This window comes from Bubalus kerabau, chromosome 7 (genome assembly GCF_029407905.1).
Source record: "Bubalus kerabau isolate K-KA32 ecotype Philippines breed swamp buffalo chromosome 7, PCC_UOA_SB_1v2, whole genome shotgun sequence".
NCBI classification, from domain to species: domain Eukaryota; kingdom Metazoa; phylum Chordata; class Mammalia; order Artiodactyla; family Bovidae; genus Bubalus; species Bubalus kerabau.
Genome location: NC_073630.1, coordinates 90,955,657 through 90,981,531, shown reverse-complemented (window position 1 = coordinate 90,981,531; position 25,875 = coordinate 90,955,657). Strand labels below are relative to the sequence as shown.

The 25,875-nt window shown below is 38.7% G+C and overlaps 1 protein-coding gene across 9 annotated transcripts in view; it reads right to left on the bottom strand.

Annotated features, from left to right (window-relative positions):
• SLC4A4 (solute carrier family 4 member 4) overlaps positions 1 to 25,875 on the bottom strand; it is a 309,392-nt gene that overhangs the window by 42,775 nt on the left and 240,742 nt on the right. For 8 of the 9 annotated variants that reach the window (XR_008717186.1, XM_055588772.1, XM_055588764.1 and 5 more), the window contains 2 exons: positions 19,343 to 19,413; positions 9,262 to 9,453 (listed from right to left, as the gene is read on the bottom strand). Coding sequence is in view for 8 of the 9 variants with exons in the window: in XM_055588772.1 (XP_055444747.1) it covers positions 9,262 to 9,453; positions 19,343 to 19,413 (263 nt within the window). In the remaining variant the exon portion in view is untranslated. The remainder of the gene's footprint in view (positions 1 to 9,261; positions 9,454 to 19,342; positions 19,414 to 25,875) is intronic. The other variant, XM_055588771.1, reaches the window with a different exon arrangement.

Here is a 25,875-nt window from a genome sequence, read left to right as displayed (position 1 = left end):
GAAAGAATGGTTTGATCACTGCTGGCTTTGAAGATGGCAGAAAGGGGCCAAGAGCCAAGGAATGTGGGCAGCCTCTAGAAGCTGGAAAAGGCAGGGAAACTTAGTCTCCCCCAAAGCCTTCAGAAAGAACAGTCCTGCCAACACCTTGATTTTAGCCACTGAGACACATTTCAGATTTCTGACCACCTGATCTCAAGACAATAAATGTGTTTCAGCCACTATGTTTATCGTTATTTGATATAGCAGCCATGGAAAAACAATATAAATAAACATAATTTATCTTAGTTTAATCATTAGTTTCACAAATTTATATATTATATATAAGTTTGTAAGAACCCTTGGCAATGGCATTCGTGTCAAGTGTGGCAATATTATACTATATGTATCATCGTTGTTCAGTCTCTGAATCATGTCTGATTTCTTTTGCAACACCATGGACTGTAGCCCACCAGGCTCCTCTGTCCACAAGATTTCCCAAGTAAGAATACTGGAGTGGGTTGCCATTTCCTCCTCCAGGGTATCTTCCTGACCCAGAGATTGAACTTGCGTCTCCTGCATTAGCAGGCGGATTCTTTACCCTTGAGCAACCAGGGAAGCCCATATTATGTGTGTAATAGTACCTAAGAAGTCAAATGCTAGTAATTCAGGATTATATTTCTTAAAATGTATGGGGAAAGAAAAGCTATTCTATTCATAATATTGTTTAACCCCATTAAAAATCACAGCCAGGGTGATATGCTCTGTACAATATACTGGCTTCTATTTCCCCTTCCTTCCCGTTAAATTGTACAATACTGTTCAGGAACAGCAGAAACCACCCCTGGAGGGTGTTTATAGTAAGACATTCATTTCTAAGATATTGGATCTAATTTAAACTTCATAGTCAAGGAAATTGATTTTTCCCTGGCCACTTTTGTATTCAACTCTAAATCCTCTAATTAGAGAAGGTAGGTAGGGGTGCTATTTTAGCAGGCTCTTCTTATCCTATACTAAAATTAACCTTTAATTTGAATGAGGCAAAACCAGCAGCAGAAACTAAAAAAACAAGCATTAAAAATGCCCTAAAAATGTCAAGCACTGAGTACACCCAGTTTACTAGATATACTCTAGGACTCGGATACAAGAGCGTGGCATCTGACTTTAAGGAATAAGAATCACCCTCTTTGGGCTTTTCTCATATTTTCCAAACATATTTAGCAAAAGAAACATGTATGGATTTCCTTCCATTTTTAGTTTATTTTATCCTCCCTCTTCACTAAACTTGATCTCCTTCAAAAACACCAAAATAGTACTCTTTTATATAAAGAAATCAAGTTAGAAACCCATAGTTCCTAATCTCCTACTAGCTATTATTGATAATGATTAGAAGTGCCAAAATTTTCATGAGAAAACTGTTCCTACAAGATTTCATGCTAACCCTGTGGATTCAGAGGCCTCAAATTAGCTTAGACAAACATCATAACTAATGGGTCTATCCAGTCAAATGCTCTAAGTCCCTAAGTCTCTCCAGGCTCAAACTTCAACATCCTAGGAATATAAACAATTACAATCTAAGTGAAACACAAGTTGACTCATATATCAAGGACTAACTATAAAAAAAAAGTTTGCTCTTTTTTGAATGGTACACAAATGTGCTATGACATATAATAATTCCTCCACTCATGAATGGTGAAAAGCAAAGCATATTTCAATGAAGACTTTTTTAATATCAGAATAGTTTGAGTTTTTTTATATACCATTTTTTAATTATAAAAATGAAAAGAAAAATATTTATGTCCTCTGCAGACTTACAAAATATCTCAATGAATCTAATAAAAAGCAACCTGGTTTAAATATTGAAACTACCAAAGCAAAGAAGAAATTAAGTGGATGGGAAGGAAAATTCAAATAACCATACGCTGTTCTCTTGTTCTTGGGCAAAAACAACCTAATAAATCTATTATACACATACTCTTCATGAAGGATGATACTATATTAATTATTAAGAGAGTCATAATTGTTGAGACACCAACAGTGAGAAGCTAGTTAATTTACAGGGATAAAAAATGGATTGGGTTCCTCAGAAGCCCCAGAGGGCATTTGGTTTTCACTTTGCAAGGATGCAGCTGCTCCCAAATTAACTGGGGGAGAGGCTGTGAGCCTGCAGAGTGGTTCTCAATGGATGGAGCTGTTACAAAGAGACAAACACAGCAGCAGGCACCCTGTGGGTTCTCAATAAATATTAATTCATGATGTCAATTCCTCTCATGATTGCAGTGCATGGAAAATGCTAAACAATACTGTAAAAAATGCATTTATTCTAGACGGAAAAAAAAAGTATGTCAGAAAAATATGTGCCTTTTGGCAGTCATGAAAAGGCAGAAAATATCATAAAAAAATTTAAAATTTGATCCCGTCAATTAGAATTAGAATTTGGGCTTCCCAAGTGGCGCAGTTGGTAAAGAATCTACCTGCTAATGCAGGAGATAGAAGAGACTCACATTAGATCCCTGGGTCAAGAAGATTCCCTGAAGGAGGAAATGGCAACCCACTCCAGTATTCTTGCCTGGAAAATTCCATGGACAGAGGAGCCTAGTGGGCTACCGTCCACGGGGTCTCAAAGAGTCAGACAAGACTGAGCGTGAGCACACACACACACACACATAATTAGAGTTCACTAAAAGGAAAGTCTGATTTAGACTCCAGGATTTCTATGTCATAAGCTCCAGAGTCAGAGAGATTCAGGGAACTAAGAAGGGAATTGGATTGTGTTATTTACCTAGGAGGGCCTCAGAGCCTACCAGTAAAAGTCTACCAGAAAGAGATTGTTTTTCCAAGCAGGGGCAGAGGGGAGTGGGCCTAAGAAAGTGGTTTAGCAGAGAAGTTAAGGAGACTCCAGCAGTCACAGCCTCTTCCTCCATTCTGCTTCAAATTGAGCAGAAGAAAAAGACCCACATGAATGAGTGCCAGACCCAAGTAAGTAAATCACCTGGAAAATACTATGTCCCAGTCTGGTCACTATATTCTAAGTTGAAACTGAAAATTTGGAACTGACTCAGAGAAGGATGACCAGTAGAATAGGAGTCCAGAAAACATACCACACAAAAAAATGATGAGAGACCTCAAGAAGCTGTAGTGAGTAAACTACCTTCATACATGTGAAATCTGTCACAGAAAAGAAAGACTACACTTGTTCTGTGTAGCTTCAGAAAGCGAGGGCAGACCCCGAGGACAGAGGCCATGGAAAGGTTGATTTGCGTTTCTATCAGGAATGCCTTGGAGATGTGAAGTTCCCTGAGAGTCATTCAAGCAGCCCACAAATGAGCACTTGTCAGGAATGAAGAGGCAATGTTGGACTTGATGCTGTTCAAAGTCCTAACACTAAAATTCGATGATTAAGACTCAGTTATCAAAACTTCTTGATCCTCTAATAGGGCCATCTTGGCTGTATCTCCTCTCTCCCAAACCATGATAATAAAGGGTTCCAGGGCTTTAAAAGAAGGTGGTTCTATAATTTAATATTAAGGTACAAAAATTAAACATCTTAAACGAATAGTTAGTAAGTCATACGTATAAATTAAGGGCTTTCCTGGTGGCACTAGTGGTATAGAATCCACCTGCCTATGCAGGATACATGAGAGACTTGGGTTTGATCCCTGGGTCAGGAAAATCCCCTGGAGGAGGGCATGGCAACCCACTCCAGTATTCTTGCCTGGAGAATCCCATGGACAGAGGAGCCTGGCAGGCTGCAGTCCATAGGGTCACAAAGAGTCAGGCATGACTGAAGCAACTTCACACGTGTATAAATTAAACAATCTAGAAATGGAGCAGGAGACCGTTTTGTATTAATGAATAGATTTCAATGCTGGGGACTTTTCTGTGATGGATAAGTAAGTTGATAGTGCTTCCGACCAACAAGGTACCACAGCCAAAAAAGGCTTCTTCTTTCCACAGATTACCTCTCTGCAATCATTAAAACCTCTCACATCACATCTTATTCTAAGAGGAGGAAAAGAGGAAATTAAGTATATCCTTGAGAAAAACACTTTCATGCCAATTACATACATCAGCCTGCCACACTGCATCTGACTGTGCCAAAGTACCAATTCAGTTCAGTTCAGTTCAGTTGCTCAGTCGTGTCCAACTCTTTGCAACCACATGAATTGCAGCACACCAGGCCTCCCTGTCCATCACCAACTCCCAGAGTTTACTCAGACTCACGTCCATCGAGTCAGTGATGCCATCCAGCCATCTATAGTTCTGCCTAATTGAGAGGCTCTATAGATTTATGAGTTCTAATCACAATCCTGCTCTATCTTTAAGCTGACTGCTTTCATTTTGCCACCATATGTTGCAGCAATGGCATCTATGCTCCAGGAGTGGCGTCACTGGTTGGTAGAGGACTCTGGAAGAACATTTCCTGTTAAAGCCCCGAGGCATCTGCTAGAAAAGATCACCGATTATGCTGTGATGCTCCTTTAGGAAGTTTTGATGACAAAATATTGGTGAAAGGCTTGAGCCCGATAGAACAGAACAGGAAATGTATGGAACAACAGACCACTGCACCCCTCCTAAAGGGATGGGAAGCACAGGGGGCAGTCGGGGGGGGGGGTACCGCTACTCTACCACTTTCCACGAGCATCTGGAAGTATCTGACAGATTAAATTCCTGGGACTTCCCTGGCAGCCCACTGGTTAAGTCTTCGCCTTTCAATGCAGGTGATATGGGTTTGATCCCTGATCAGAGAGCTAAGATCCCACATAACTCATGGCCAAAAAACCAAAACATAAAACAGAAGCAATACTGTAATAAATTCAATAAAGATTTTTTAAATGGCCCACAGCAAAAATAAGAAAAATTCCTGATGTACTATTAGCAAAAGACTATTAGTTAACAAAGACTATTAGTTAGCAAAATTCCTGATGGACTGTTAGTTAGCAAAGGCAAACTGTTTCATCTTAAGTGCTCAAACTGATGGATTGCCAGTAGCTGGCTTCATGAGGGAAGATGAGAGCAGATAATCAACCCTGATGTGGGCAAAGACAATAAGAGAGACTGAACTGGGGGACAGAGGTATACATGTAAGTGAAAGTGTTAGTCACTCAGGAGTATCTGACTCTTTGCAACGCCATGGACTGTAGTCTGTCAAGGCTCCTCTGTCCATGGAACTCTCCAGGCAAGAATACTGGAGTGGGTAGCCATTCCCTTCTCCAGGGGATCTTCCACACTCAAGGATCAAACCCAGGTCTCCTGCACTACACACAGATTCTTTATCATCTGAGCCATCAGGGAAGCTCATGTAAAGGAGAGCTATTACAGCAGGATAATCAAATGGACTGATGAGTTTAACTTGATAAAGAAAATCCTAGAAAGGTAAATATGATGGATAGCATTTTTGTCATATCAGATCTTTTTCTACTCTTTTCTACCAAGCTCACTGCCTTGGGAAGCTGACTTATGTGGTCTACGATAGGCTCCCTTGCTCTCCAGATTTCAGAAGATTTCAGCCCAGACAGGCTATCGGGGGAAAAGAGAAATCAGATTATCGATTCCCATAGCTATATCCCTTTGAGGTTGAGTCAGACTGGCTAAAATTCCTCAATCCAAAGGAGTTCACGGGGCCCCTCTGGAAAGCTCTACCACTCTCTCTTCTCCCGGGTTCTAGCAACCGCTCCCATTCCACATCCTTTGAGTCAGGGATCATAACAATTCCACTGTTATTCTCACTGGACATTAAACACTCCCTTGCAGTTTCCCCCAACCTAATGTCACCTTTGTATATCACGCTTTCATTAAACCCCTCAGACATCCTAATCTGAGTGTACAATTTTGAATTTGCTAGATGACAACTGTGGATCATCCACAGACAGAGGCTGGCAGCAGCTGCAAAGGCAGACCTGGCATAAAAATGGAGATAATAATGGACTCTGGGGAATCTGTACTTCCTTCTCACTGCTATCAGCACAAATTAAACATAGAGAATTTTATTTTAGGAGATGGAATCAGAAAACTCTCTTTAATATTATAGAATATTAGAGTTTAAAGGATATTAACTGCCATCTAGCTGGGCTCCCCTGTTATGGGTGTGGCCTGAAGTCCACAGTTAGCTATCCAAGGGTGCACTGTCAGTTACTGGCAGTGCTGGCCTTAGCATCCACAGCTTCTGGGTTCCTGCATATGTGCTCTTTCCATAAATTGCAGCATTGACCTCTACTTGACTGGGCTCCACTAGCCAACAAGAATTGAGGGCCTAGCCTGCATCCAATCTGGTGCTAACTGCCGTGAGGAATGAAATAGAAGTGTACGAGTTTCCTAGCAATTCTCAGTCTTGATCAACTAACAACTCATACAAACATTTAGAAAAAGAAGTACAAAAAGACAGCGATGGCTGTGTGAATTAAAGGAGAATTGGACATTTTGTATGGCAAGGGCACTGCCAACCAGGATTAGCATTTTGCAATTTTAGAGGTTCCACATGAATTGTTGGTGAGAGTGAGGAAGTAGTAACAGTTAGGCTTGAGTATTAGCACAATAATCACATTTAAGCATATAAGTTTTAACTATAGAATATAAAATACAAGTATGTGCTATGCTAAGTCAAGTCCGTTGTGTCCCATCTCTTTGCAACCTTATGGACTCTAGCCTGCCAGGATTCTCTGTCCTTGGGATTTTCCAGGCAAGGATACTGGAGTGGGTTGTCATGCTCTCCTTCAGGGGATCTTCCTGACCCAGAGATAGAACTCATGTCTCCTGCATTGGCAGGTGGGTTCTTTATCACTAAAGCTACCTGCAAAGCCCAAAATACAAGTATATGAAACTATAAAGATATTTGCTCCTACTTACAGAGATCATACTTCTAAATGACGGCTTAAATGAAAACATATTTTGGCAAATGAGAGGAAAAAAAGATGTTCTTATAATTTATGTATGTATGTATTATTAGTTAGCTATAACTGTGAAGTGAGGAGGGGAGGGAGATGATAGTGTGAAAGCCTACACACTTGAACATTTCTCCTTGGAAATCAAATATATGTCCTCCTATCTGTTTATTTTATAATTTGGTGTAAGCAGCTATAAACAAAGTTGAGAACCTTCTCAACAGGAATTGTAACTAGAATGCCTTCATTATTTTATTTTCACATATTCAATATTTTCCCAACTTTTCTCAACAGCGTTTATCAATGTCTGAGAAGCTACCTGCTTGGGCTCTTATAAGGAGAAATTTCTTTAAGTTCAAAGAGCTATTATCGATTTTGGAATTTGCAGGGAAAAAAAGGTGATGTTTACATAAACAGTTAAAATGATCACTATTCATCTTAAGGTTGAAATTATTTTGCTAACTACGATTTACAAGTGCTTCACAAATTCTTTAATTTTCACACTATGGCAAATGAGAGAGATAAAAAGGGTGATGATTCCCAAAGTGTGAGCCAAAAAAAAAAAAAGTGCCATAAATTAATAATTAAGGAAAAATCTCAATAGAGAAGAAGAAATCGTCTTCAAAGACCTTTACCCAGGAAACTGTTCTACACTTAACATACCATTGAAGAGGTGGATCAATTAAGCACGTTTCCCAGTATAGGAACTGGTGTTACAAGCTCAAAGTCTCAGGGACAAGCACTTAACCTGAATGTGTGAAGCAGACAAGTCTTAGACAATAGAGAGTAGTAGTAGTGAGAACAATTAACTACCTGCAAAGGACAGTTTCCACCTATGCCCTCAAGTGTGTGTGTGTGTGTTTGTGTGTTTACAAACCATGGGCTAGACAAACAATGGAGGAGGGTGGAATTCTGCCTACGGACCACCACTTCGTGATGCCCTTTCAAGGCAGACAAAGTTGAACACTTCTTGCTACACTTCACTTTGAGGAAATTTTTCATCCTTTGGGCCAGCTATTTCAGAACATTTCTAATGAAATCTGCAGACCACAGTAACCTGCTGTGGTCTGAATGCTGTCCTTCCAAAATCCATATGTTGGAATTCTAATCCACGAAGAAGATGATATTAGAAGGTGGCGCCTTCGGAAGAGCATAAGGATGGAGCCTTTGGGATGGCATTAGTGTTCCTATGAAGGACACCCCACAGAGCTCCCCAGCCCTTCTGCCACCTGAGGACACAGTGAAAAAGACACTGCCCAAGAACCAGGAAGAGAGCGCTCAACCAACCATGCTGGCACCTGATCTTGGACTCCCCAGCCTCCCGAACCATAAAAAATAAATCTGTGTTGTTTACAAGTCCTCTAGTCTCTAGTATTCTGTTATAGCCACCCAGACAGACTGAGACAATCATCAACTCTTGCCTTTATTTTCCATTTCATAAGAGATATCAGAGACAAAACATTTCCTAGATGAAAGTGAATATATTAATTTTCAGTCTCATTTCCCAGGAATAAAAAAGGAATTTTATCATCTACATCTCCTGTCTTCCAAGTTCTCCTGGTCCTTCTACACAGAGCTCAGGAGGAAAGATTCATGAGATTCCAGTTGTAGAGAGCAGCTCACTGATAAAAATCAAGTATAATCAAGATTACTAAGAACTACTGACATCCTAAATAGTGAGAATTGAACTGTAAAGCAAAGGATTAGCTTCGTTCTGCAGTTAAGAAAACAAAATGCCATTAACTAAATGTTGGTCTTATCTTGTAGTCTCTCCAGGAACCACAGTTTTGACTTGAAGCTCACCCAAGCATATTAATGGGAGACAGGATGTCTGCACAAGACAAGCCAGCTCAATTATCTGTGTTTCTCTATCGTGGCATTCGTCACTATGGGAAGGGAAGGCTGGTTCAGATGACACCCATATCTTATACCAGTACTTGTGTAACAACACAGTTTACATTTATTCCCACAGCCCATAGCCCAACTACTAAATTACTCACAAGTACAGCCGATGAACAGAGAATTCTATGTCAAAATTCCTAATTCATAAGGAAAGAGTTTTTGCTTAAGTACTTAAACACACCATGGATCTCAAAGATCCACGGATCTAAATGGTCTTGTGCATTTTTATATAGAATACACCTGCTTTTTCCTTTCAGTACAGTCAGAATTCAGACAGGCAGAATTTAGGATAGAATTATGCGAGCAAAATCCTGAAAGGTTTTTCAAAGCTAGACTATAATTATGTCAAAAATACGTATGCACAGAGACTGGGAATCAATTTTTAACACACAAAATCATATTGGAAAGGTTGAATTACAGGTGCCTTTTTCATTTTGTAAAACTGTATTTTTATTGAAACAGTGGGAATTCAATAAAAATTATTTAAAGCTCAAGTACTCACCGTGGTTGGAAAGTAAGGACTGGTTTTGAATTTTTTCAAAGCCATAGAAGAAGTGTAAGTGCCCAAGAAGAGGATGAAAGACATGAGTGTAATATCAGGAACAAAACCACAGTTGTTGCCCACAAGCTTTCCTCCATATTTCAAACACTCCTTTGTCGTCAGAAATGCCCAGTCAAAGGTAGCATTATGGTACTGCAGAAGAAAAACATGAAAAATTTTCTGGAGAACAGTGTGACACATCAAAAGCAGCTTTTGATCCTTGATGGGCTATATGGGAATTTATGCTAAAAATTTCTGTAAAACAGTCCAAGGATAAACCACTGAAAGGTGAAATCTGAGGAGGTGTTAATGTAATAACAGGTAAGGGGGGCCAGGAGGCTGACAGTCATTGAAAATACAGTGAGAATGATACAATCCATTACCTGGTTTATACTACAACTCTACAATCACCCATCTGTTCAATAGACACAAACCACAAAGTCCTTTCCTGTGAACCTTCCTGAGAGTAAACCGAGACACAATAATCTCCTAAGTCTCCAAACGTGAGACTCTCTGAAACATCTCTGATGTCCAAAAAACCTGACTTCTGTGCTGCACAGCTTCTTGTGCTTCAATCTGATGGCCCCAGATTCAATGCTCTAAAGTTTATATTTGGCTAACTAATTTACCCCACATTTCACAATTGAGCTATTTCTTTTCAAAATAACTAGAGATTGGTGACTTGAGGAACTAAACTCTAAAAATGTTGGAGATCTCTGCTTTTCCAATTGTGTATCCTAATGAAACACAGCTTTTCTTTTTGACTCCAGGGTCAGCATCATGAGCACCCATTGCTGGAATGTGTTGTGATGGGCTGAGGAGTAGGATATGGGATCTCCTTCCCTGTGTTTCATGGCCTCAAGCTCACAAGGCCATTTTCAAATTTTCTTCTGTCTCATGAGTTGCGGTCACATTGTCAGTGCTGCACTTCTCGATAGCAGTGTAATTCTGTTTCTATTCACTGTTTCCAAAACGCAGGAGACTCCTTTAGCTATGGTACTAGATAAGGCCAGGACACACATTCTCCAGATGCTGAGTTTTAGCTGTTATAAGCTCACAGCTGTCTTCTTCTCTAGAAAACTGCCTTTCATGACATAAGAGCAGCCTCATTTGGAAGGTTTTGCTCTCTTGCAGCCACTTACTGACCAACACTAATGGGGTGCTATTGTCCGAATATCTGGGCTCTCCTAAAATTCATATGCTGAAACCTTACCCCCATATGTGATGGTATCCGGAGGTGGAGCCTTTGGGAAGTGATTAGGTCAAGAGGGTGGTGCCTTCATGAATGGGATGTGTGCCCTTGCAAAACAGAGAGCTCCTTGTTCCTTCTGCCATGTGAAGACACAATGAGAAGACTATCTAGAACCAGGAAGCAGAGCTTCACCAGACATTGAATCTGCTGGTACTAGGAGGTCAGACTTCCTCTTAGTTGCAAGGCTAATGTGTATGTCATGTGCTAACAGAAGAGTAATTTGAGGATACCTCTCAAATAAACACAAAAAGATAAATTTTTCCTGTCCTTTGAAGGCAGGAGTTCTACCTCACACCCAGTGCATCACCAATATCCATGAATAAGAAAATTCATGCATTTTCTTGATATAAGTAATCTAGTAATAAAAGAAGATCACACACATAAAAGAAGAATCTCTGGCCAGAAGAGTTCATATTTTTATAGCGCTCAAAACGTAAAGTTCTTACATAAGTCAGGAAAAAAAAAATAAACTCTAGATTTTTCCCTGAAATATTTGTTTCAACTTCTAAACAGCTGACTTGCAAAATTACTCTTTTATTAAACTCTGTTTCTGAGAGGTGATTAATCATGTTTCATTTTGTTTTTCAGATTTCTGTAAATGGATATTTTTAAGCACACCTTTAAAGTTTACAGGTCATAACAGGTAACAGATTTCTTTGGTTTAAAATAAAAATTTACCATAATTTCAGCACTTTAATATCAGCAGAATCCTTCATTATAGCTACAACTCCCCAAAGAGGTGAGCAGCATTAAAACAATCTCAACAGGAAGCTTTATTGATTTTCTTAGAGAGATAAAAACTATACAGATGTGCATTAAATGACAGACATGTTTCTTGCTTATGTCACCTTAAAATGCTAGTACCACATTTTTTGCATGCTTCAAATGATTCTTTGTGTCACTGTACAGAAAATATAGCCTCCGACATCTTCTTCACTAAGGGCTCCAGCATAAAATCTTTAGGTAGCATGAATAAACCTCGGTATCTACACCTTAACACACAGTTTCCTACTCCCATAGAACTTAAACTCTAGCTAATAAATGTATGCTCAGTTGCTCACTCATGTCCAACTCTTTGTGATCCGAGGGACTGTAGCCCACCAGGCTCCTCTGTCCATGGAATTTTCCAGGCCATAATCATGGAGGTTGCCATTTCCTTTGGACATGAAGATGTTTGTGGTGGAGAAAGAACCCAGTTATGGGTAAAAACAAGAATGGAGGAAGATGAAAGATGAAGATAGAGAGAGAGGAAGATTGACTAGGTTCTGGCCTCTCTGGACCACAGATGGGTAAACCCAGAAAAGACTAGAGTGTCTGCAGACCGAAGGGACTGTGTGTCAACAAAAAAATAAGAAAGAGTGGACCAAGACAGGGGCAGAATTCAGTTTAGGATATAGCAGGCACCAAAAGAAATCTTAGTTAACTGAATGAATGAAATCACTCATCAAGATCCTAACATTTGACATATTTAAGGAAGACTTCCCGGTAGCTCAAACAGTAAAGAATCTGCCTGCCATGCAGGAGCCCAGGGTTCAATTCCTGGGTTGGGAAGTTCCTCTGGAGAAGGGAATGGCAATCCACTCCAGTATTCTTGCCTGGAGAATTCCATGGACAGAGAAGCCTGGTGGGCTACAGTCCATGGTGTCGCAAAGAGTCAGACACGACTGAGTGACTAACACACACACACCCACAAGGAAGATTATCTATGAATATAGCTACTCTTTCTATCTGGAGGACAAAGTTAAAGTAAAATAAACTTTCAATTTAGATTATCAGGTAAAATAAAGTATTTCCAGTTATATATGAATTTCAAGTAAACAATGAATAACATTTTTAGTATGTCCCATGTAATATGTGGGGCTTTCCAAGGTGGTGCTTGTGGTAAAGAATCTGCCTGCCAATGGAAGAGATGCAAGAGACAGGGGTTCTACCCTTGGGTCTGGAAGATACCCTGGAGTAGGAAACAGAAACCCACTCCAGCATTCTTGCCTGGAAAATTCCAAGGACAGAGGAGCCTGGTGGGCTACAGTCCATGGGTTCAGAAAGAGCTGGACACAACTGAGCACACACACACAACTATACACACACATACATGCAATATGTAGGATATACACTAAAAAAAAAAATTTTGTTCATTATTTCTTTGAAATACAAATGTAACTGGGACTCTATTTTTTCCTAACTCTGATGATGCAACTTCGCTTAGACACAGGTTATTTTGAGTAACAAAACAAAAAGTGGAAAATTTAGCAAAAAGATAACAGAAAATGCATTGGGCCCCTATTACATGGATTAACTATGAAAAGCTGTAAGGGAGCAATAAATAAGAATAAAAACAACATTTTATTATTGGAGAAATAAAATATGTCCACTTATATATTAACTAATAATGCAAGGCAGTAAAAGAAAGTGTCTAAACAAATAGTACAGAGATTAGTAGATCAGAAGAGGGACTAATTTCATTGAGCACAGGGAAAACAAAAGTTAAACTGCACCGTGGAAAAATGACCGATCTCTATGGAACTCTCATACTCAAAAGGCAGTAGGCAGAAGAATGTCAAGACAATAGAACCAGAAAGCAATGCAGAGGGAGTAACGAAAGCCCATGGAGAGGGGAATAAACGTGACAAACTTTGGGTGTATATTTCTTCTGTACTAGCAGAAACAGAGAGGTACAGCATTAGATAGACACCGTGAGCAAAGATGTGGATCTGGGGACATATGATGCTTCATTCACTTATCTAGTAAGTCCTTTAGGCACCACTTATGAAATGTTCACCATGAGGGGGAACTCAGAGTGAATGGACCAGGTGGGCCAGAGCTGAGTGTCTGTGTAAATGGGCAGTGAGAGAAAAGATACAAAGGAAATGGGACTAAGTTGCTGAGGGTCTTAACTGAGCTCAATCTCATGAAGAGAGATTTCAACCTGCTTTTTTTCTGAATCGCATTTTCTAGAGAATGACCTTATTTGTATTGAGTGAATACATTAATAAACCTTAAAAGTAAAATGTATACTGAAGGATTAATTTTAAATTTTAAAATACCACAGCATCCTCCACAAAGACAAAAGTGGGGGATATACGAACGAGACTGGATAAATGTTTGACAGTCACTGAAGCTAGGTGACGTGTATATATGAGGATTTATTGTACTATTCTATTTTAGGGCATGTTTGAAATTTTCCATAATATTTTAAAAAGTAGGAACATGTAATCTTTAAGGAGATTTAAGGACAGAATGGTTTGTGCACTTGACTTTCTTAATGAGATAAAATCACAAAAATGTTATGCACAGGAAGATTCATATGACATTCCATTTCCCATGAAAAGAATGTGAACTCCTAGAATCACCCTGAAGGTACATCAAATCAAAGCGCTTGTGCTTCCATGTCTGACTGCCAAGTGGAATTTATGAGACTGTAATAGGTCCTAGACCCATGATTAACAGCATCTCCATGTAGACATAATATGTGTCACTGGGCAATACAATAAGCAAAAATTCAGACATAAAAATGAAAGATTCTACCTTGCTCTCTTTGAGTATCAACTGGTAAAACATATGCCTTTAAACAGTATATTTGTGTATTTACATACCTATGGGTAATGCTACAAACAAAAGTCTCAAGCTTAAGTAGTTAATGTACTCATTTAGGATTTTTTCCCTGCACCGGGTAAGCCAGATTTGCAGTGATCTGCAATCTTACTTTATGATATATGGGATGTATATGAGCTGCAACTGTAGCTACATATATTGTTGTGAAATATCAAAAGTAATTGGCTGTCCTACTTATGATTAAGATATAGAAAGTTGCAGGAGACTGTTAGTAGTCCCAACCTAACAACTAAAGCGCAAGGATAAAAACTGGAGTAGGTAGCCATTCCCTCCCTTCAGGGGATCTTCCTGACCCAGGGATCAAACCCGAGTCTCTTGCATTGCAGGTGGATCTTTTATAATCTGAACCACCAAGGAAGTTCTCATAAGATCATAGTTTTAAAAATTCCACCAACAAGATAAGGATGTAAAAATCCTAAGTAAATTAAATGCCAAAAAGCTACAAGATCTTCATAGGAGAGAAGAGGTCCATGACTGCCTCATCCCTGGCAGAGTACCAGGTGGAAGATTGTAGCAGGTGAAAGATCGTAGCAGGTGGAAGATCAATGCACTGGAGGTCTGGAGAAATGAGCCATGTCTTTCATGAATTTTTAATGATTCTGTAGTCTGGGTGACAAGTTAGAATTCTGTGAAGCCCTCCCTAGGCATCAACCAAGCCTGCATCCACCCACCAAACTTTCTAATCGTCTTTGCCAAATGCACAGAGAATTCATATAAGGCTAGAGATTTGACATGGAGAAGGCAATGGCACCCCACTCCAGCACTCTTGCCTGGAAAATCCCATGGACGGAGGAGCCTGGTGGGCCACAGTCCATGGGGTCGCTAAGAGTCGGACACGACTGAGCAACTTCACTTTCACTTTTCACTTTCATGCATTGGAGAAGGAAATGGCAACCCACTCCAGTGTTCTTGCTTGGAGAATCCCAGGGACGGGGGAGCCTCGTGGGCTGCCGTCTACAGGGGTCTCACAGAGTCGGACACGACTGAAGTGACTTAGCAGCAGCAGCAGCAGCAGAGATTTGACAAGACAGCTGAGAGAAACACCACTTAGACACAGAAACTCCATCAAATGCAAGAAAGACACTTTCCTAAGTCAGGAAGCAGGAAAGGACAGGCGAGAGAAATCCCTGTGAGGCTTTCAGGCACTTCTGAAAGGGCTAAGATAGCTGACCTCTGAAGGAGTGGAGTGAGCAGAGCAGTTGGGCAAAGATCTCCCAAGGCTCAAAAAGCTGGGGCTTAAAACAAGAAATAGGGCATTTCAGAGGACTTTCTGGGATGATGGAAATGTTCTCTATGTTGTTTCAGGTGGTAGTTACATGAGGTATAAAATTGTCAAAACTCATTGCAATGAGCACATTAAGAACTGTGCATCTTAACGTATGACTGAGTTTAATAAATAATCAAATTATAAAAATAAATCTAACATGAAAAACAAATACCAACTGATCCATTCAATCATGTCTTCATAAGAGAAGCTTCTGACATTAGATTCTGAAATCTGTTCTCTGCCTCTGAGAGCTGGTAATCTCGATTACCAGCCAATTTCAACACTTACTGTTCAGATAGAGTGTGGATAAATTGTGGCTGGTCTCAAAGACCTACAGAGACCTTTGCAAGAATTTCGTTTGCAGGTTAAAGGGATATTCCAAGTGAGAAATCCATGGGAAAACTGATCAAAGAGGGAAAAATTTAAAGACACAATGACAGCAACACATATGTAGAAAACAAATGTATGGACACTAAGGAAGAAAGCAGGGGATGAGGAGTGAGAAGAATTGGGAGACTGGAGTTAACATATACATACTATTGGTACTATGTATAAAATAGGTGATGAATGAGAACCTACTGTAGAGCACAGGGAACTCGACTTCATGCACTGTGGTGACCTAAACGTGAAGGAAATCCAAAAGGGAGCAGAGATATGTACACATACAGCTGAATCATTTTTCTGTACAGTAGAAACCAACACACAACATTGCAAAGCAACTATACTCCAATAAAAATTAATTTAAACCAAGACACAATGATTCCAACAATAAAAGGAAATGTGGAAAACCTGGCTTTTTATTCTTGAAGGGTTGTTATTCCAATGTTCTCACCTCTGTCTAAATGCTCTCATGCCCTGTTTTTCCTGCTCTTGCCCCTGAAAACAGACCCACGCCACTAGGAAGAAGAAAGCTTGTCTTCATGCTAATGAAGCTGAAGAACAAAGGCCTCCCTTGCTCTGACAGGATGTTCTTGGGGCCCAGTGAGAGGGAGTCTCACGGTGCCCAAGGGCTGCACGTCACTTTTACAGCATCTTCTTTCCTGACCTAATTATTGCTGAATGAAAAGAAGAAGATGAAGCCCTGTTGACTGTAGGTCCTAGGAAAGGCTCAGGCTAGCCGAGCTAGGGTGGCCAAACACACAGAGGACCCAGTAGGTGGTGAGAAGCAGTGGCTACCAATTTCTTCTCTCCACCAACCTGAGTGATGGTGGCAATGGCCCTAGCGGAATGATAAGAATACCTGAAAAGAATAAAAACAGCACCGGACATTGACCGAGAGACAAGTACGTGCCAGCTACTTTGCTGGCCGCCTATTTATTAATCTGGCTCTTCTAGCATCTCAGGGAAATACTCTTCTCATCATCATTTTACAGATGGGAAGCTGAGAAGCTTCCATAGCTTGTGATTTAAGTAGTGGAGTCCTGCATTTGCAACCAGGCGGTCTGGCATGAGAACTCGGTATCTGTAAGTCCTTCTACATGACATGCTGTTCTGCTTTCCTAAAGAATTGAAATAGGCAGATTTTGGAGTTAGAAAGCCTGAGTTCAAATTCTGATTTTACTGTCTACTGGTCATATGGCCTTTGAAAAGTTAGGTAAGCTTTATAAGCCTCTGACTCATCTATAAAATACAAGTAACACCATAACTTATAAAGGTATTGTGAGGAGTATAGACAATTAATGTAAATAGCCTGGCCCCTAGTAGGTGCTATAATTGATGATAATAAATCATATTATCTTTCTAACATTCATTTCTGGGTCATGTATATATATGTGTGTGTGTGTGTTTATGCAAAGTATACATAAAGGGATTGATACAGATTGAAAAGTAGAAATGAAGACTAGAAAAAAGTTGTCCTTTATAATTACATACACACACACATTACATATTTTTCCCTAAATTCTTCTCTAGAGGAGCTGGACATAGAAACTGAACATTAATTAAGGTACATAATTGATACACACACGAGGGGACTATTGCCCTGGAGTATAGAGCATTCGTAGGGATGAAAAGAGTAAACAATAGTAAACATTCCAATTTGAAAACACTGAAGCATCATGGTACACTAGCAATACCACAGGTTATGGAACCACCCAAATTTCAGTTCAATCTTTGTTCTACTAACTTATGGCACATGACCTAAAGCAAGAAAAGGTTATTTACCTTCTGGGGCTTCAGTCACTCTCATTTATAAAATGGAGATAATTATGCCTGGTAGGTTATGTAAATGATCACAATACACATTAAGGTTTACAATAATGATAATATGTATAAAACACCTGGTCTCTTGTAGATGCTTATAAATGGTTGCTAAATTATTATCATTAGTGTGAGTGTACATCACAGTCATATCAGAAGTCAACCTCAACTTCCATTTGTTTTCCATGAATCTTATAGTGACATCTTAGTATAATTACATGTCGATTGCTAGAGTCTCTCCAGGACTTGCCCAAAGACAGGACTTAAAAATTTATTAGTTCAGGGTTTCCCTGGTGGCTCAGATGGTAAAGAACCGGCTGGTAATTCAGGAGATCCAGGTTCAATCCCTGGGTCGGGACAATTCCCTAGAGAAGGAAATGGCAACCCACTCCAGTATTCTTGCCTGGAGAATTCCATGGACAGAGGAGCCTGGCGAGCTACAGTCTGTGGGGTTACAAAAAGTCAAACATGACTGAGGGACTAACATTTTCACTTTAAAGCTTTACTTGATTAGTTACAACAAGAATTAAGTTAGGAAACAATCTCTTTTGAAGTCATTGGAAGTAAATGTTTTATTTTTATTACAAATTAACCATCTTAATTAGTTACATATATATTTTAATTAGGTTTTAAATAAGTTTCTTAAAAGTCTAGAAGGAAGTATTTTTCTCTGTTTTAAGTTATATCCTTTTAGGCACCAGGTCAGCTGGCTCAAAGATTGAAAACTGAACTTTTTTCTCTATGTGGCCCTTAAGACATATACGTATCTCTTACACACACACACACACTTGTGCACGCACGTGTGCTCTCAAACATGAATGAAACAAAGAGGCAAAGTTTGGAGAAAAGCAGAGAAAACAGTAAGGAAAGAAGTCAAGAGAGCCATTGAATGTGAAAACGAGAGAAACAGGGTCAAGTGAGAGATATTCAGGAAAGATACAAAGCGTCATCTTTGAAAGGGATGTTGTGGGCACTGATTATATAATATCTCCAGAAGTGTTCTGGTCTCCTGAGAGATGGGCACTCTATCAAGACAAAGTATTATGGTTTCTGTCTTTATAACTGAGAGATTGAAATTCCTTGGTAAGATTCCATATCCAGTGCAGAAGGAACACAATTGCAAGTCTGAAACAGCACTTGCCCCTTTTTCTCCAACACAAAAGTCTTCTTCCAGTGTGTGACCTTCCATGCAAAACAGCTCATTTTTAAAGCTTAGTTCCAGTCTCTTAAAGAGCCTTGGTTACAAGCCATGGGAAAGGATATCATGTGACAGAGGCACAGTCCTTTCTAAGTGACACGGGAAACATCCTGCTACAATCACCCTCAGTGAAGGGAACACAGCACCATCTGGTCATCAGAAGAGTTTGTAATCGTACTAGAAACAAAGAGAGGATTCCATGCTCCCACTTTGCAACGTACCTCACTTTCCCTTGTGAAAATATTTCAAGCTGATAATTAATGGATATAGCAGTCAAATTCCTGAGAAGGTTTGAAAATTGTGTTATAGGAATAAATACTGAAATTTGAAAGAAAAAAGGAAAAGAAAAAAAACCAGTTGATCAGAAAGCAGAAAGTGTTTTTTCTTTCCCTACAGTATCACTGACTATTAAATATGTACTCAGACTAGGATTGCTGAATGGTAGGAAACATATCATGAATATTATAATTAGAATATGTAATATGCAAATGATTTAAAATATTAAGCCACTTACCATGTCAGAAGAAGAAATGGTTGGCAAATCTTCAGGAGCTAATGTGGTATCATTAGACACTGAGATATTAACTGTAAGAAAAATACCATTTTTTACTATAAAAATAAGATTAAAGTGACCCATATTCATAATTAGCAATTTTAAAAAAGCAGGAAATGGCATTTAAAAAATGTCTTCAACAAAAACATAAAAGCACAATAAATTTTTCTTTATTATATCTGTATTTACCTTTCACCTAAATAAAATAACCAAAAATTTGGATACATCTTTTATGTTCTAATTTGAGAAGAAAGAATGACAAATATTTAAGGAGATGGTATTGTAATTTGTTTAAGGTTTCAAAAGAAAAAGAAACCTCCTCTATTACAAAAAGGCATTCAACATATTTTACCTAGTATAAAAAAATGACTGTTAATAAGTGAGGAAATTGGTTGATTATGGCTTCACATACAGTTAAATCTTATAAATTGAAGCTTTACTAATTAAGAATCATCTGATTCTGGAACTGTGGAATTCATAGGAGGCAGTATATCTCTGCAAAATGTGTGCAAACAAAAAAATACTAAATAGTGAATTATATATAATTTATTATAATGGGCATGTACATTTAATCTAATTTTAAATTATCTTCATATAGTTTGACATCATTTGTGGAATTAATAAGATGTCACTTGCATAATAACTTCTTGGGCTCCAAAATCACTGCAGATGGTGACTGCCGCTATGACATTAAAAGACACTTGCTTCTTGGAAGAAAAGCTATGACAAACCTAGACAGCATATTAGAAAGCAGAAACATTACTTTGCTGACAAAGGTCTGTCTGGTTAAAGCTATGGTTTTTCCAGTAGTCATGTATGGATGTGAGAGTTGGACCATAAAGAAAGCTGAGCACCAAAGAACTGATGTTTTTGAACTGTGGTGTTGGAGAAGACTCCTGAGGGTCTCTCAGACTGCAAGGAGATCAAACCAGTCAATTCTAAAGGAAATCAACCCTAAATATTCATTGGAAGGACTGGTGCTGAAGCTGAAGCTCCAGTAGTTCAGCCACCTAATGCAAAAAACTGACTCATTGGAAAAGACCCTGTTGCTGGGCAAGATTGAAGGCAGGAGGAGAAGGCGACAACAGAGGATGAGATGGTTATATGGCATTACTGACTCATTGGACATGAGTTTGACCAAGCTCTGGGAGTTGGTAATGGACAGGGAAAGCTGGTATGCTGCAGTCCATGGGGTTACAAAGAGTTGGACATGACTGAGTGACTGAACTGAACTGTAGAAGAACCTAAATTATTTATTAAACCAACACTCCTCTTTGATATATTTCATTGTTTTCTTTCCATTTATGAGTCCAAAATCAAAACACAGCATGTCAAAAGTATTCTATAAGATTTTTCTTTATCAGATAAGCCCTTTTCCTATTACATGGAGCTTTATGTATTAGAAAATATTTTATTATGCAGAGACTATCTCTAATATATGGAAATATGAAAAAGCACATCAAGTTTTTGTTTTTGAGGATCACAAAGCTCATTCAATATCTAAACTGCTAATTACTGTTTGGTCCCAGATCATTCCCACCCCCAACCCAGGCCCCAACATCTGTAACTTGTCCTCTTAGTTTGGCATGTTTTAGGTCTCACTTATATAAACTTTTTAGAGGAAACAAACAGGTTTATTTGACTGCTGAAAGTTAGAACATAAGAGCCCTGAAGGAAGTATGCACTGTTTTTTCCCAGAATCTGCCCAGTCTGACACTTAACTAACAGGAGCTCAAAAATATTTGTTGATTATTCAACCTTAAAAAAAACAAATCCTGCCACTTTCAAAAACATGGATGAACCTGTAGGACATTATGTATGCTAAGTAACATAAGTCAGACATGGAAAGATAAAACTGCATGATATCATTTATATGTGGAATCTTAAAAACAAAAAAAGAAGTCAAACCCATAGAAACAAAATAGAATGGTGTTTACCACGACTTGGGGGTGAGAGAAATAGGGAGAGTTGGTAAAAGGGTACAAATTTCCAGTGGTAAGAGAACTAAGGTCTGAGGATCTAATTATAAGATGATGACTATAGTTGATAATACTATACTATATAACTGAAATTTCCAAAGAGAGTGTAACTTAAGTGTTCTCACCAAATACATATAAATATGTGAAGTAATGGATATGTTAATTAACTTAATGGAAATCCCTTCACAATGTATATGCATAATGCGATTATGAGTTGTACACTTTATATATATATATATAAAGTGTGTATATTTTATTTATATATAATTTTATTTGCAAGTTATACTTCAATAAGGGCTTCCTTGGTGGCGCTTGTGGTACAGAATCTGCCCACCAATGATGGAAACGCAAGAGACACAGGTTTGATCCCTGGGTTGGGAAGATCCCCTACAGTAAGAAATGGCAACCCACTCCACTATTCTTGCCTGAAAAATGTCATGGACAGAGAAGCCTGGTGGGCTACAGTCCATAGGATCACATAAGCATCAGATACGACTGAACACACACACACATACTTCAATAAAGCTGAAAAAAACATTTGTTTACTAACAATAAAAGAAGCTAGGAATGGGGTCATGTAGAGACTACAAATCAATGACAGCAGATAAGGCAAAAGAATTGAAATATGGAAAACAAATAAAAGGGAATAAAATACTTAGCTCCAGTCCTAGTTTTTCTCACTCCACTCTGATCTTTGAAGGCTTTGGAATTGTTAACTTTTAACTTAATTCTAGCTGCTGCCAGGCAGGGCTTCCCTACTTCATCACCTGCAGACTCAGTTTTCTCCTTCTTAGCGTTTCATTACAGGTCACAGAAAGAATCAAAATAGGGTAGAGGATGCTTGGCCCAAAGAACGAAGATGTTGATAAATTATTATTATTAAAGCCTAGAATTCTATTACTATTATGTTCTAAAAAGCTTCAAGCACAATTTCTTACATTATTCCATTTGTTTATTTTAAAACACAGAAGACACATGCAGCAGGCATATTTTTACACCTCTTTTACATTGGATGGGACTCTGAGGCAAGATATGCCAGGTTTCTTGCCCGGGATTACAGATTCAACCAGAAGGAGAGCTGGTGCCAAAACCTTGCTCACCCTTTTTTCCCCCACCTCACATTTCTATTTATCAGAATCAAAATGATTTATGTTGGCCACTGGATTCAAGGCAGGGAATTACAATTCACCCACGTAAGATGGCTCTCTCTACCGTAAACTGAAATGTCTGACCTGTCTGAGCATTTGAAGAAAAACAGCATATATGACCTCGAAGGCACTATTTAGCTGGTATCTGTGAATCTGTCCTTTGTGAGCTAGATTCTTTAATGCAATTTTGTGAGCTTCCTGTCATAAGAGAGTGAAGGTCGTTTTGTAACATACTTTCTCCCTAAACTCAAGGAGTGAGGAGGGAGGAGGATGATATTCCAGGCTCCTTTTTTTTGTGAAATAAATGACAGATAATAAAGACCACTGAGTTCCAATCTGAACTTTTAGTAACTGCTCTCCAGTTCTTGATATATGTTAATTTGATCATCTAAATACCTTTTGTCTTTTTGGTTTTCCTCCGAGACAAGCTATGCACACTGGCTCCCCAAATCTCAAAAGACCAGTATCAAAATGATAGTAAGAATAATTTACTTTTCCTACTTATTACAATAAGTAGTTGCTTCAAAAGAAAGACTTCAAAATAAATATATAAGCAAGCACTTCTATAAATGCATATTGGCAAAATATGGTTGAGCCCATAAATAAGATTAAAAGTAAATTTCTATAAGCTCACAGGCGAGAAAATGATCAATTCCAATTGGGAACTTGGTCTACAAGAGCCCTTGATCACCACTTGGATCCAGACACATAAAATGCAAATATTTTGGCAACCAACTGCAGAATGATCTGTGCATACAGTATCTGTAATATCCTTAATTAGGATTCTGGAAAGGTGAAATGAAAAAGCCAAAACACTGTATTCTGTGTCTTTACTATTTGCTCAGCACCACGGTTTATGAAGCAAAGAACACTTTGCCCTAGGAACCTGGCTAATTTAGAATGAGCCAGTTAATCACTGGGACAGTCTGTGTCCCATACTTGGTTTCAGGTAATTTACACAGGTTGGTCATTTTACGTTCCTTGGACTTTCACATCTTGATCCTCTTTTCTGTGTATCAAATGCTAACTGATCCTCTGGAATGGAGAAAGGAACACAGACAGTAATAGACATTTAAAAATGTGTCTGTCACACGGATGACCAGCAGGTACATGAAAAGACGCTCAACATAGCTAATTATTAGAGAAAGGCAAATCAAAACTACAATGAGGTACCACCTCATACTGGTCAGAATGGCTGTTATTAAAAAATACTGGAGTGGGTTGCCATTTCCTACTCCAGGGGATCTTCCCAACCCAAGGATCAAACCTGCCTCTCTGGCATCTTCTGCATTGGCAGGAGGATTCTTTACCATTAGTGCCACCTGGGAAGTCACTAAAAAGTCTACAAATAATAAATGCTGGAGAGGAAAACCTTCCTACATTGTTGGTGGGAATATAAATTGTCACAGACACTATGGAAAACAATTTGGAGGTTCCTCAAATAACTAAAAATAGAGTTGGCATATGACTGTAGTCCCATTCCTGTGTCCATATCCAGTGAGAGTCGCTCAGTCGTGTCCGACTCCTTCCAACACCATAGTCTTTACAGTCCATGGAATTCTCCAGGCCAGAATACTGGGATGGGTAGCCTTTCCCTTCTCCAGGGGATCTTCCCAACCCAGGGATTGATTGAACCCAGGTCTCCCTCATTGCAGGCAGATCCTTTACCAACTGAGCTACCAGGGAAGCTGCGCACATATCCAAACAAAACTATAATTCAAAAAGATACATGTACCCCAATGTTGACTGCAGCATTATCTACAAGACATGGAAAAACCTAAATGTCCACTGATAGATGAATAAAGAAGATGTGGTACAATGGAATACTACTCAGCCATAAAAAGAATAAAATAATACCATTTGCTGCAATATGAATGAACCTAGAGATTATCACCCTAAGTGAAGGAAATCAGGAAGAAGAAAGCAAATACCATATGATACCACTTATATGTGGAATCTAAAATATGACACAAATGAAATTATTTATAAAACAGAAACAAACACAGACATAGAGAACACACTTGTGGTTACCAAGTGGGAGGGAGAGTGGAGGAGGGAAGGACTTGGAGTTTGGGGATTGTAGATACAAACTATTACGTAGAGAATAGATAAGCAACAAGCTCCTCCTGCAAAGCACAGGGAACTGTATTCAGTATTCTGTGATAAACCAAAATGGAATATGCAAAAGAACGTGTGTGTGTGTGTGTGCATACACACATATATATAACTGAATCACTTTGCTGTACAGTAGAGATTACCACACTATAAATCAACTATATATCAATAAAATGTGTTGCATTTGAAAGGCACTTAGTAAATGTTAGTCAAACCTGAATTTGTATCTTCAACCTAGCTTCTTAGCGGGGAACCGATTAACTTTCTCTGAATAAGAAAAAATTTAACAATATTCTCCATGATAATGAAACTTTAATGCTATATTCCATTCTATTTAAGCAACATCTTAAGGCAACAGAGTAACTGGAAAATAAGTACAGAATAAAATTGAATAAATTTCTTGCCTGCATGGTCATGTCAGATTTATTTAAGGGTTCTTAAAAACTTGAGCACATGAGTGCCTCTTGATAACTCACATATTTATGGCTTAAATGTCCAGATCAATAAAAGGGCAAATACAGATTTTCAAGGATGACAAAGTGAAGGAGGAAAACTTTGGGAGGAGTAACTTTTGGGAAATTTTGTGTCATTATCCCAGCCTGAAGTCTTAAAATTAACAGAAAGTTTTTATTCACTATTTCTTGTTATTATCCTTTGTTTTCCTGTGTTAACCGAGCCTCATGCTTGAGATTTTCAAGGTCAATGGACAAGTTTAAGTTATGACGCTCTTTATTCCATGAACACTATTCACATACTCACTTATGATGTTGCCCTGGAGCTAAGCTACTATCTGGTATTAAGCTGGATATATTTAGCCACTACTTTCACAAAACTTCTCTCCCATCCCCACCCATCTTTACATCTGCAATATACATAAGACATTATTCTGGGATACATTTTCCTAGTCTGGATTTTACACAAACCCAAAGCTAGAGAATTATCCAGGTCTGGTGATTATCCAAATTCATTGCTTCTCCTTTTCTGATTCTTGCAAGTGTTATACAGATGCTACTGAATATAAGTTAGGTCAGTTAAAGGAAATTAAAATGATGGGTCTTTCAAATGCCCATGGTTATCTCAAAAGACCATGTTACCATAAAAAACAAAATGTCAGCTGTGCTGGTAAAGTAGCATGGCAAACGCAAACCTAAGCAAGACTATACCAGAAGGCTCTGCCCTTCCTCTTCAACCCTCAGACTACAATTTAAATCTACTTTATCTAAAGAGGAAATAACATATAATAAAAGTCAAA